General features: G+C 39.9%; 1 protein-coding gene across 1 annotated transcript in view; it reads right to left on the reverse strand.

Annotated features, from left to right (window-relative positions):
- The window catches only part of LOC141808585 (E3 ubiquitin-protein ligase SH3RF3-like), a 180,237-nt gene that overhangs the window by 67,987 nt on the left and 99,221 nt on the right, over window positions 1-13,029 (reverse strand). The window contains exon 2 of the mRNA XM_074695252.1: window positions 1,299-1,574. Coding sequence (XP_074551353.1) covers window positions 1,299-1,574 — 276 coding nt within the window. The remainder of the gene's footprint in view (window positions 1-1,298; window positions 1,575-13,029) is intronic.

Here is a 13,029-nt window from a genome sequence, read left to right on the forward strand (position 1 = left end):
CTGTCCATAGCTCTGCCCCTTACAAACCTTCAGAGAGCTGGCCAATCAGGGGGAATGGGGGTCTGTGGAGTGGGGAGCCTTAAAGAAACAGCAGCTAAATTAAAGCGTTACAGAGGGAGTCTGAAATAAGGATTTTCTAAAACAGTAGTGTGAGATAAATTGAGCTTAAATTCATGTAAAGCTACTACAAGGAATGTTGAGGGACACTAAAAACCCTAAAAACAATCACTTCCTCTGAGGATTTTTTATATTATGAATCTCGGCACCCCCTGTGAACAAAACAGTCTTTTCCAATCTTATCCTTTGCATGTGAAACTGGTGTTCTTTAATTAAAACTCATCTCGCTGCCTTTTAAAAGTGAAATGCATAAACCATTAGGAACTCTGACACCTTCTGTGCTGCCGTGGGTAAAAATCATCTGTATAAATGTCATTCTGTTTTAAAACCACCTAAAATCCCCCAACAGGAGAAGAGAAAGAATAAACGTTTCTGTGGTTAGCCAAAAACGTGAAAGTATATTTTCCTTACAGGTTTATGCACAAAGCTGACCACATAATACAAAAATAGCCTCAACTTTGACTTCAAGCAACTGTCATGCAATTGGCTGCTTTTACTTCATTTCCACAGCTCAGTTTGTAACATTTCTGGAGGTGCTTTCAGTGTCGTGAAGCTTAGTTTTAAATAAAATATGTGTTATTATGTTTTTTATACAAATAATAAGGGGAATACATTCAGGTAAAGATTTTGTGCTCTTAAAGTGTATATTTTTATTGAAAGTCTCACTCTGCCTATAAAGTCCTTGAGGCAAGGTGAAAAATGTAGCAGCGTGGAACAGTAATTCAAGAGTTTGTTCAAAAATAAAAAAGGAATAAAAAAAAGGATTTAAGAAACTGCTCTTTTGGGTATGCAGACAGTGTACTTACTACTGTTTGAAGCTGCGCTGATTTACATTCTGAAACCAGTCCAGAGTGTGAAGTCAGACATGATAAATTCTTAGTGGTCCAACAAAAGAACAAGTCTGTTCTCATCCTATAAAACTACGCTCTCTTTTACTAAAGCTGTTGTAAATCTTGAGAACAGCCATCCCTACATTTTCTCCATCCTTCTTTTAAGTTTATTTGAATTTCTTTTATGGCAAATAGCATCTGTGTGTGTGTGTGTGTGTGTGTGTGTGTGTGTGTGTGTGTGTGTGTGTGTGTATGTGTGTGTGTGTGTGTGTGTGTGTGTGTGTGTGTGTGTGTGTGTGTGTGTGTGTGTGTGTGTGTGTGTGTGTGTGTGTGTGTGTGTGTGTGTGCTACCTTGCTAAAGGCCAGACAGTCTTTATCCTGGTCTTTGTCTTTGACCTCAAAGTCGTACAGAGCTTTGCCCTGAGGTGGAGTTTGGCTCAGGGGACGAAGCAGCTGGATGTAACTGGCGGGCAAGAAACCGTGGCAACCGTTGAGCTCGCCGTGGTACCAGTTGTCGTCCACTTTGCGTCGCAGGATGATGATGTCCCCTTTGGAGAACTGGAGGTCACCTGGTTCTTTTCCTTCATAGGAGTAAAGGGCTTTCCCACAAGGCAGCGCTGGGATGTTCTGAAAGAAAAAAAGGAGAAATATTTACAAAACTTATTTTACAAAGAAAGCATCAACGCATTAACACAAATGCCTTAATACAGGGGTGGCCAACCTGTGGCTTGCGAGCCATGTGTGGCTCTTTGCCTTAAGGTGTGTAGCTCTTCAATCCATTTATCAAAATATATATATATATAGTTATGAGTAGTGGTAAGCCGATTATTCTAGACTATAAATATATACTTGGATGCCAATGTTGGGAACAGTTGGGATTGATACTTAAGTTTCAGTTTCTCTTCTCTAGTATGAATTTAAACTCAGAAACACAATAAATCTCCCTTTGAAAATCGGAAATGTATTGATTTTCATTTTATATCATTTCGTTTACGTGTGAGAGGAAGTGTGTTTATAAGACCATGTGTGTGACATGGCTCTCTGCAGTACCACGGCCATTTTTGTGGCTCTTGGTCGCTGAGTGGTTGGCCACCCCAACCTTAATATAATAACAGAACGGCAATGCTGTGTCAAACTTTGATTGTATTAGTGCATCCTTATCTACCCTCCAATCTAAAATCCTGCAAAAATGTTCCTAATCCGTGTGTCTGCCAGTGTGGAGCCAATTAAAAAGTCTACAGCATTGTTGAAGACTTCAGAAACTCCCTGATTAATGCACTAGTTTGCAGCTTTGGGTTCAGGGGCCAGCACATCAGATATTTCACACTGATAGTAAGGAGAATTTAGCTGAACTCTACAAACTTTTCAGTTCAACACAAACTTTTCCATTTTTGTTCTACTTCCCTTTCCTGTCTTTTCTTGCAAAGTGCATAGAAGTTGCGTCTCTCTCTGGCCTTCTTTTAGTAGGAGGAGGCACCACAGGAGCACAGAAGGTCAGAGCGCTCGCAAACAGTCCTGAGTTTGCCTTGCAGTTCCAACTTCTTGTTGTCTAGCAGCAGAGGTGATTAGAAAATTGCTTGCTTGTTATCGTATCATGCACCGGAGAAAGAGTTCTTGTGGGGATAAGGTGTTCTTGAACAATGCGTTACACAGTTGGAAACAGAAAAGGCTGGGTGACAGGTGTTTTTTTAATACATCTTACATTGAGCAGCATTAAGTACATTTTGAGACCTCTGAAGAGGATTAAAAGCATCGCTGTCAGGAAGAAGCTCTACAGGGTTATAACAACACTGGATATCTATATTAAGGGAACCTTGGGGTTGACTGTTTCCTGAGTTTACAGTGCGCTGCAGTTCATTATATTCTCCCCATTAAGGAGCTAGAAGTGTGACTTTTGTGGAATGAACCAGTTTCAGCTCTCTTACATAACAATGTAATGAATTCCATGGCTTCTCATTTTTTTGCATCCGTGGTGTCCTATTTTTGAAGGAAGGTACAAACGAAGCAGCAACTCTTGCAGTGTTCGGTAAGTTAATTCATTTTAAAAAAGCCTGGGGGGCAAACTGGTTCTGAAGCAACTCTAAAACAGAATAAAATCCAATATGCTGCAAACTGTGTGCCCCAGAGACAAATTTGTAGAGCTTGGATAGTTGGATATGTGCTCTAAGTTTCATTTTATTCCCCCCCAGCAGTATGTGAGATATGACTGGTTATTAAAATGTTTGCCAGGTAATTGCTGCTCCCACCTTGGGCCAAACACAGTAATTTTGAACATGCCAGAGCAGCGTGATGCACGACTCCCCCGATCATCAACAGTATCAGGTGTGCAGAGTTTATCACATGTCAATGACAGACACTTAAACTGGCACATTGACCCTTATTCTTTTTAAGCATTTGTGAAGTGCTGCATTGAATTCAATTTTTGTCAAAGCTGTGTTAACAATGAGGTATCGATCAAACACCACTTGGCCTGATGCCAAACTCCTCTCTGCACTGCATCAAGGCTCCTCGATCATAATAAAACAACCTTCTCCTTTCAGTTTTTCAGCTCAGGTCCACTAAGCACAATGCAGGAAGTTGCAGAGGAGTTGTGGAATAAAACTACAACATCTACAAGTCAAGCAATGAAGGGGGTGGGTGGTGGAGGGTGGGGGCTTCTTTTAGCTAGAATTTAGCTAACATTTCTACTGTCCACTGTACTAACACAAACCTCAAAGTTTCAGAAGGGATTATCGACCAAACTCTGGCTTTTTGTGTCCACATCTTACATTAGGGCTGGGACAATATGCTTTTCTCCCAAATCAGTTGTTTTACAATTTCAAGGGTATCAAGTTGACTGAAATTGCAATTCTTTAATATTTCCGTTTTTTTTTTTTTTTTTTTTCTTTTTTTTTTTTTAACTTTTTTTTTCGTTTGCTTTTTTAACTCCAGACTATGGGAAAAAGTTGAATGATGATGATGCCTTAAGACAATATCAGGAGCCATATTTTCCCCCGAAAAAACACATCACACATGAGTCAGTTTTTAGGATTATCTGACATCTCGACTTTTTTTTAATCCAGTTTATAAACAAAGACCATGAATGAAGGACTTAAATTCGAAAAAAAAAAGAAAAAAAACAACACAAAAAACAATTTTTGAACAAAAAAAAAAACTTTTTAAAATTAAAAAAAAAAAAAAAAAATCCTGACACCATGATCCAATTCTTTCTCCCACTCCTAACTTACAGCTTGACATATATGTATAAATGAATATGTATATGTATATCAGAACCTGGATGAAGAAACATATGTGGGGTGGAGGTTGGGACGCCCTGAAAGCAGGTGAAAGACCTCTAGTGGATTGTAAAAAGCCTTTTAAAATCAAAAAGTATTTACATTTGCATATTTCCTCAATTTTTGTAAAATCAGAAACAAAACAGGGGTTAAATTCAATATTAAATCATGTAATCAGAAACCATTTTTATCTGTTTTCCACATTTTTTGACCCATGCGATGACTCAGCCAGGAAACAAAGGTATCAGTAGCAGCAGATTGATTTAGGAAACAGCATTTCTTAAGGATCAGCTGATTTTTAGTCTACTAGGCAGGAGGTCAATGGTCTCTGGCGCTGCTATTTCAGAGGGCGCAGGCTGAAACTTTGAGAACCCCTGATTGAACAGGTGACAGAGATATATTAGCAGACAAATCAGTCAAGGTGTTAGGTCTTTGTAAATAATTAACAATAAGAGTATGATCTAGTGCTGATCTTTTTAAGTTTCTTTTTAAAAAGTTTGATGACACATTCAAGCAAGCCAGAAATAATTATTAATTAATCAAATAAGTGTTTGATTTGGTCACTTTGAGACCCACTCCACTCGCTAACTGCCAGCAGGGCATTGAGGTTTCTATCGTAACTTAATCTCTACAGCTTCACTTACATTCTCTACCACACACACCCAAACAAACACTGCAGCGTTTGGTGCACACTCAATATACAGAACATGATCCTGAAGGAGACAGGGATTAAAAAGAAGTTTATCACAAAGAGGATTCAGGTAAACAAACACCAGGGTGGAACAGAAGTGAGAATGCGTGAAAGAAAAACAACTTATTTTTTTGTTTTTCGCCACTGAAACTGTTAGCAGACACACACACACACACACACACACACACACAAAGATACACACGCTTTTGTCCTCACTGTTGAACAAACTGATTCTCTCCAGACACAACACTGAGGAGAACAGCCGGGGGCCGTACTGTCTGTTCACAGATCAGCGGTGACGCAACATCAGGAAACGCATGCAGACACATACACTTACATTGAAAGGACACAGAGAGACAGCTCTGATCCTGCTGTGACTAATTCTGATGCTACTATCATCAAATGTATTTCTGCTGTAGCTGTGATAACCACCTGAAAATACCCGACATGACCGAGAGGATCTGAATGTTACACTCATCCATGAACAATTTGAATGATGTCACATTGACCCGTGAAAGCTGCTGAAATGTTGTCTGAGTCCATTTATGTTTTCAGGACAGAGGAAATGTATGCAAATGAATGAAAAATGTAAATGCAATACAGCTTGAAAATTCTGATCTGCTGGACTACTTCTGAGGGTAGTTTAGGGTCACACTGTTTTGGATCTTACATTTTTGTAAATATACTGTTAACAAAATTCTGAGCCTGTTCTTTAATCCCAGCTTAAGTTTCTCTGGTGAGGACCAGAGATCTGATGATCTGATAGAATCTAAATGCTTTGTGAAATCCAAATAAAACCAAGTTTGTTTTCATTTACTAGAATCTAAACAAATGCATCCCTGTTGACCAGATCATTTCTATAAATCAAGAGGTTGATGGCAAAGTATTAGCAACAACAGGTGACAGGTATGAATTAGAGCTAACATAAGCTTAGCATAAAACTGGTAAAACAGACGCAGCATAAGCAAGACTAGGCCAAAGTGTCATCCCTGGCTCTGGCCAAGTGGGTCTAAGAGCTGAAAGCTTGGCTCGATGTTTTCAAGCCGTATCTTATATAAAAATCTCATATCGCACATTGAGACACAACTTCCATGCCAACACTCAACGGGTATTGGCCTAGATTACTGTTTGCAAAAGGAAGCAACAGAGCAATGCACGATTTAAACACTTACTATACGAGACTAAAGCTGCATTCACACATGCATTAAACTCAAAATATTTTAATGAAAGGAATGATACCATGCTACAGACACCTCATCTAACTCTGTTTTCTCTACTTGCCATGTACACAATAAACAAGCCTCCCTCCACAAGTGTCCTGCTGTCCTCCTTCACCTCATGTTGCCCATGCCTGTGATCGGTATGACACTGAGTATTAAAACAAAGAAATAAATGAAACATGTGCCCCAAACCAAGTCAGGTAAACCAAACAGTTTGGACGTTTTTCACAAACTGTTCCATCCCTAATGCATGTGTGCATCATATGCAGAGTAGAAGCGTGGCTCCGCCATTTACTATTGTACGGTTCTGAAGCCAAAATACCCCCGTCATAGGCGCCGCCATTGTAGAAGTTTTGCAGCCAGAGTCTGCGCAGTAGAGACTGTGAGGGATTCTGGGAGAATCTGAGTGGAGCCGAGTGTTTTTTTTTTTCTTTCGAGAGTCTAATCACTTCTTGACTCTACCTCCCAACATATTTTACAACCCCCGAAAAAAATACACGAGAACAGCAGCAGTCAATCGTCGTTAAACGTTACGTAAAACCTTGTTTTTAACCTCGCATAACTAAAGAAAATGAAACTTTTCAGAAAAAAGAGGACTTAAATAAAAGACAGCTAAATGTTGTCTTCAAATCACCACAACAATTGGACGTAGGAAACAATTCTACAAGGTGTATACATTTTTTAAAGTTTGACCACAGCCCATCTGGAATGGCTGGATAGCTGGATTTTTTGACATATACTGCAGCCAGCCACCAGGGGGAGCAGTTTTTGTGGTGACCTTACTTTGAGCTGAGCAAAAGGACGTCCATTTTCTTTACAGCCTATGGTGTGAATGCACTTGTGGACAAAAAAGAAAAAACTGTCTGTTTTGCTCTGACTCTTTTTGGACTTTTACATTTGCTTTTCTTCTTGCACGATTGGGGTACTGTGTGAACACAACAAGTAAAAGTCGTGAAAATCCACAGTCAGTGTAATAGGTCAGTGGGTCTTCAACAAGAACAGAAGATGAGAGTTTGTAACTGATGTTAGGGATGAGTATGAGTAATCAAGTATTTGAATACTTGCCATTAACTCCATTATTTGTGTAACATTTTGTTATTTGCGCACCTGTGCAAGGGCTGCTTTTGGCAACATAACTTGAACACACACAGCGTTACATGCGTGACTCAGTGCTTTGTCTTCATCTAGCTGAAGATGCCAGGTAGAAGATGATGAACAGGACACAAACTCATCTTCTCCGGCCACGGCTTCAGCACACTGAGACAGATTTCACCAAAAAAAAAAAGTTTTACAGCAGCTATGGCAACTCTCAAGGAACATGTTACTACACCAAAAGCAAAAACACCACAAATACAGAACCGTCTGCTATACCTGAGACAAGGTCAGTCAAGAGAAGTGATGCCTAGAGGTACTTCAACAAAAACCTAAGTTAATGTGCAGGATGTGTGGTGTTAAACTTACATGCAACAGCTTGTCACTAACCACATGCGATCAGAGCACAAGGAGGAAACAGCTGAGACAGGCAGTCTCACATCACGTCAATAGCATGTCTATGTGACAAAACCAGAGTGTTGTGTTCACTGGACTCTATTTTAGAAAATGGTTAAAATAAAAACAAACTTCAAGTATTTAAATATTTGTTCATTAGATATTTAGAATTAGAGGTAGACCGATATATCGGCCGGCCAATATATCGGGCCGATATTTGGACATTTGTCTCTATCGGCTATCGGCCGTATTTTCTTTTAAAAAGCAGATTTTTGACCCGTTGTATAAAATGACGCAATTTTTGATCAGGCACATGTGCGGGCAGCTAAAGCTGCCCCTCAAGAAAGGACCCCTGTGGCACGCTGGATAACATTCATTTACGTCAGAGTGGAGTGTGCTGGGTGGAATCCAGGCTGTGGAAAAGCCTGCACCTGTTGCATCTACAATGAATAATGGTAAGATTTGTTGAACATTTTAACGTTTTTGTGGCTTTTATGGCTCTCCAGTCTGCAGCATGTTGTTAACTTCAAATGCTACTTTGTGATAAGTTTTAGCAGTAAGAGATTAGCGTGGTCTAAGTTGACTTTACTTGTACGTGTTCAACCGTGTTGGTGGACACGACTTGTTGTAATAGATTTCTTTTAGTTGCTCAGAAATTGCTGCGTTTCACAAAAATGTGATAAATATATATTTATTTAACAATCGGCCTGAATATCAAATTGGAAAAATCGGCTATGCATATCGGCATCGGCTGCCCAAATTTGGAAAGCATCAGCATCGGCATCGGCCCCCAAAAAACCCATATCGGTCGACCTCTATTGAGAATATTCAAACACAGGAATTAGTGTAAACTCCCATCTCTAATTGATGCCAGGTAAAGTTACTGTCCTTTTTTTAACATTTACTGTTGCAATAAGATGCTAACCCAGCAAACCTGAAGCTTCCCTTTAAGCTGGGAAAGAGTAAACTGGGAAACAATGTGCCCCAAACATTTGTAGTCTTACTATAACCTCGAATACAGTCAATGTGCTTAAAAATGCTGAATCTGCATTGTGCAGAAACAATGCTAAAAGGGACAAGCCTTTTCAAGCCTCACTATACAGACTACATTCTGAAACAAACAAATTATTTTAATCTCTACAATATTCAAATGTTGTGTATTTTAAAAAAGCTACTTTGGAAGAAAATCTTCAACACATTTTCTGTTTGGGTTTTATCTCTTTCTTCTCCTGGAGGAAAATAATAAGATGATGAACAATGAAGAAGAATCACCAGCAGATTTTGGCAGAGCTGCCTCCTGCGTGCAGCAGGAGCAGCGCTTTGCACCTCTCCAGAGTCTCCTTCGTGTTTATGAGCAGGTTTGCTGCTTCCTGTTTGGCACTGGAGAGATGGAGAGCGTATATTAGTTGGAGACGCTCTGTTCACCCTTGGTTACATGAGTGATGGATTCAGCACTCAAAGATAAGTGGGTCAAAACAGACCCACATTACTATGACCAGGTTTCCTACTTCCTGCTTAGTAACCAATCAGAATCAAAGAGTCCCACAAGACTCTGGAAATGTGTCGAAATTTAAATGTGTTTTGAAGAATACCTGAAATAAAATGCAATTCATAGAAAAGATATTTAAAGAATGAAACCTCACCCAGTCATTTCTGACCCACTTACACCTCCAAGAGTTAAGTCTCTGAATCCTCCTACTGTTCTACTTTTACTACAACCCACACTCATTTGTTCTGAGGCTTTGACTAGACTTTGACACCTGGCTGCAGGGATTTGTTCCACTCAACCACAGAGTAAGAGCGAGTGATGTTGAGCCAACGATGAGGCCTCAGTCTTTGTCCCAGTCTGTCCAAATGTTTTGGGATTGAAGTCAGGTCTCTGAGAAGTCAAGTCTTTAAAAAACAAATATAGAAAAGCAGAACTTTTGTACAGGGGTAAAACAGTTTTGCAAAACTGTAGTTATGCACAGGAAAAACTGTTTTTTTCTAAAAATCTCTCGCATTTAAAATCCTGGCACAAAAAAAAATCCTTTAAAAATCTTTGGATAGATGAGCCCAGAAGCTTCCTATTTGAATGTGTACACCTATCCCGAGCTGTGTTTGTGTACCAGAGGAGTGTTTGTTGATACAGACAGTAGATAAAATATCATATCTGCAAACACTGCACCTCTAGGACCACAAGAGACAACAAGAGAAAGACCAAATAAGACATGATAAAACAGAAAAGAGAAAGTATACACTTGAGGTGAGGAGAGACAGACAGGAGAAGCAAACAGAGCTTGATGTCTATACTACACCTTTCTTATTTCATCTGCTATCAAGGGCTACTAGCTTGTTTTTCCAACTTCATCATGTAAAGAAGCTGAACAGCTGCAGGAAAACTGTTAAATGCAACAGTGTTTGTGTTACGCACTGACATGCCTGCAATATAGACATATTTCAATATATCCAAGTAGAGACACACGGATAGTGATTTGCAAAGTGTGTAATGAGCGCACAAGAAATGATCCAGGCTGCAATGGATGGAGAACCGGCTTGGAGATGGAGAAGTGCATAGCAGCAAAGCAGGAGAGCGTAGCACCATAAAAAAGGACTTGTCTCTCTAAATCAGACCAGGGTGTTCCTCTTTCATAGATCAGGTCTTTTCTTAGTTCTTTTATTCAGTTAGGGATGCACTAATCCAATTTTTCTGGTTCAGATACTAATACTGATATCTGGGCTTTGGGTATAGACCAATACCGATGTTAAATGATAACCTGCACGCCCTACTGCGGGATAGGACTGGTAATGTTTTTGGGTTAAAGGTGAAAAAAAAGAATAGATGGTATTAGTGAAATTAATTTTTATGTAAACTATAAAATATTACAATGTTAAGCAGCAAAACGGTGCTTCAGAATATATAGAAATGTTATTCAATTGTAAATGTTCATACCCTGTAGACTGGTAATGCAGCAAAAAAAAACCCGGGCCCCTTTCCTGCCAATACGATCCAGCTTTGAGGGGCACTGATACCCAATACCAGGATCAGTATTGAGGCATCCCTTATACAACTTAGGAAAAATATTAAGATATATTTAATTTGAAGCATTGACAACATTAATATTAATTTATGAAAGTGTGATACCTTGATTTAAGTGTGGTTACACAGCCATAGTAATTGGCACAACAATTTCTTTTTGTGTTCGGTTTGTGGCCTTTGTGTTCTCGTTTTCAGGTTTTGGTTTTAGCCAAGATTTTTTTTATTTTGGTGCATCTCTCGTCAGGAATTATACTTAGACTGTGGTATCAAAATGGTTCTCAACTGGTACCAAGGAGCTAAACGCGTGCCAAAAAATACCCCCACACCCTTACACCAGCAGCAGCAGAGCTATTGAAACAAGGCCGGATGGACCAGCTTTTTCCATCATTCTGACACTCAGCTTGAACTTTAGCAGCTTGTCTTCATGATGTCTACATGTACCAATTTGCTGCCATGTGATTGGCTGATTAGATATTTGAGTTCATGAGCGGTTGAACAGGTGTTCCTAATAAAGTGTCCAGTGAGTGGACTATCAAGGAGCATGGTACAGTGACTGAAATTGATTCGCATCGGTTGGTAAAAGCTGACATTACACCCCTGCCTAACAGCGTGTAACACAAGAGAGCGCCGGTGACAGAATCAGCTGGATTACATTATTACAATACAAGTGTCCAAACTGCAAGCAGCACAGAATGAAACAATACAATGTGAGGTGTCAGTTTGACGTTGATGCCCTGCTTGTAATTTCATTCCTGCTATGCATTGCAATAAATCTGATGGCTGGGTAGTGTAAGGATATGATGTTAAAACTATTAAAGCTGCTTTCACAGTGTAGGTGTGTGCTGTGGATTTTTCTCAGGTAGCCTTTCCTCTACGGTGATTGGTTTAATCTTGACAACAGAAGGAGGAGCTGAACAGGAGATGGGATTTTAACTGTTCCTCAATTTCAGGAGGAATGAAAATTTAAAAAATAACGTGTTTAAACATCACTGCAGATATTTCACAGCTCTGTCCATCAAACTGACCGGCAGAGAGGCAGTCTGCTGTAACCTTTGCTTTGAGTGCATTGTGGGAGAGTGGACAGGCAGCACTACTGCATCTCACCGTTAAACTGCTACAGTTCCTTTGAGCAAAGCTTTTAAAACAAACAGCACTGGAGTCAGGAAGACTGAAGATTAAAGAGGAAAGCGTTGGAAGTGAATGCAGATGAGAAAGAGGCAGATAAAGGGTTAAGTAGGGTTAATGGGAACAGAATCACAGCAGTGTCATCTCACTTTTCTCTCACACTTCCTCCTCTTCTCTTCTTTCTTTCACCTTCTTTCTATCCATCCACCTTCTCACCTTTCCCTCCCAAGCTTTGTTTCTCTCCCCCTGAGGCCAAAAGTCTAGAGCAACCCCACCGAGGCTGCTGGAGGGCCTCATCAAGGCGATGCTGGGTTTACTCCCTGATCTCGGCAGCTGGGAGGGCATCAGCTAAAAGTGGAGGTTGGCTGCCGTCTCTCTTGGCTGAGCCGGGGGGGCAGCAGGGTCAGGCTGCCTGAGGGAGGCCCGTACTTCAGAGAAGAAAAAGACCCCACCTGAATCTAAACAAAGGACTTAATCTTTCCTCTGACCTTGTGTTGTACATTTTACCGTGGACAGCTGATCAGACTGAGCGTAGGCGTTGTGATGTTACAAAACGACAATCAGTCAGTGTTCAGGGAGTGTAATACCATCACTTTGCTTTTATCTTTCCCGTGATGAAACGTACGTGTATTGATTCAACTTTAAAGCAAAATATACTGCATGATGAAACAGAATCACTTTTTGTGAAGGGGTTTCAAAAATGTACCTTGGATTTCAGACGTTTCAAGACTTCAAAAAGAAACTAGAAATGAAAAATGTACAACGCAGTATATGACCTTGTTTTAACTCCCTACTTTTTCTTCCTTTTATCATTTTAACCCCACTGAGCTTTATGACTAGCTAACACAGAATCAGTCCACATATGGTGTTGATACAGCCCTGTAAAGGCCCCTTTTACATGGAGTGAGCATTGGCAAGAACCTCATGATACCTGGGTCATGATACGATAGTAGCATGATGTATCACAATATCCCGAAATTGTGATATTCTACATCACATGTGTCAAACTGGAGGCCCGCGGGCCAAATGTCTGACAATAAATAAGTCAAAAGGGTGCATTGACCATAAACTACGTGATTAAAACGCTTTTTGTCGCACTTGCTGTAAATCTCAAGTGTTTTATTTCCACAGAAATAAATGCTCAAGCTTGTGGACCCACTTTGCTTTGCTTTTCATTCTTGATTTTTGCTTCAACACTCAGTGCATTTTTTGGAAGATTGGATTTAAACTTAGAGACATTTTAAAGTTTAGCAGTCAGATAAGA

This window comes from Halichoeres trimaculatus, unplaced genomic scaffold, assembly GCF_033239565.1.
Source record: "Halichoeres trimaculatus isolate MK-OKI-2021-1 unplaced genomic scaffold, fHalTri1.1 fHalTri1_scaffold_19, whole genome shotgun sequence".
Classification (NCBI taxonomy): Eukaryota; Metazoa; Chordata; class Actinopteri; order Labriformes; family Labridae; genus Halichoeres; species Halichoeres trimaculatus.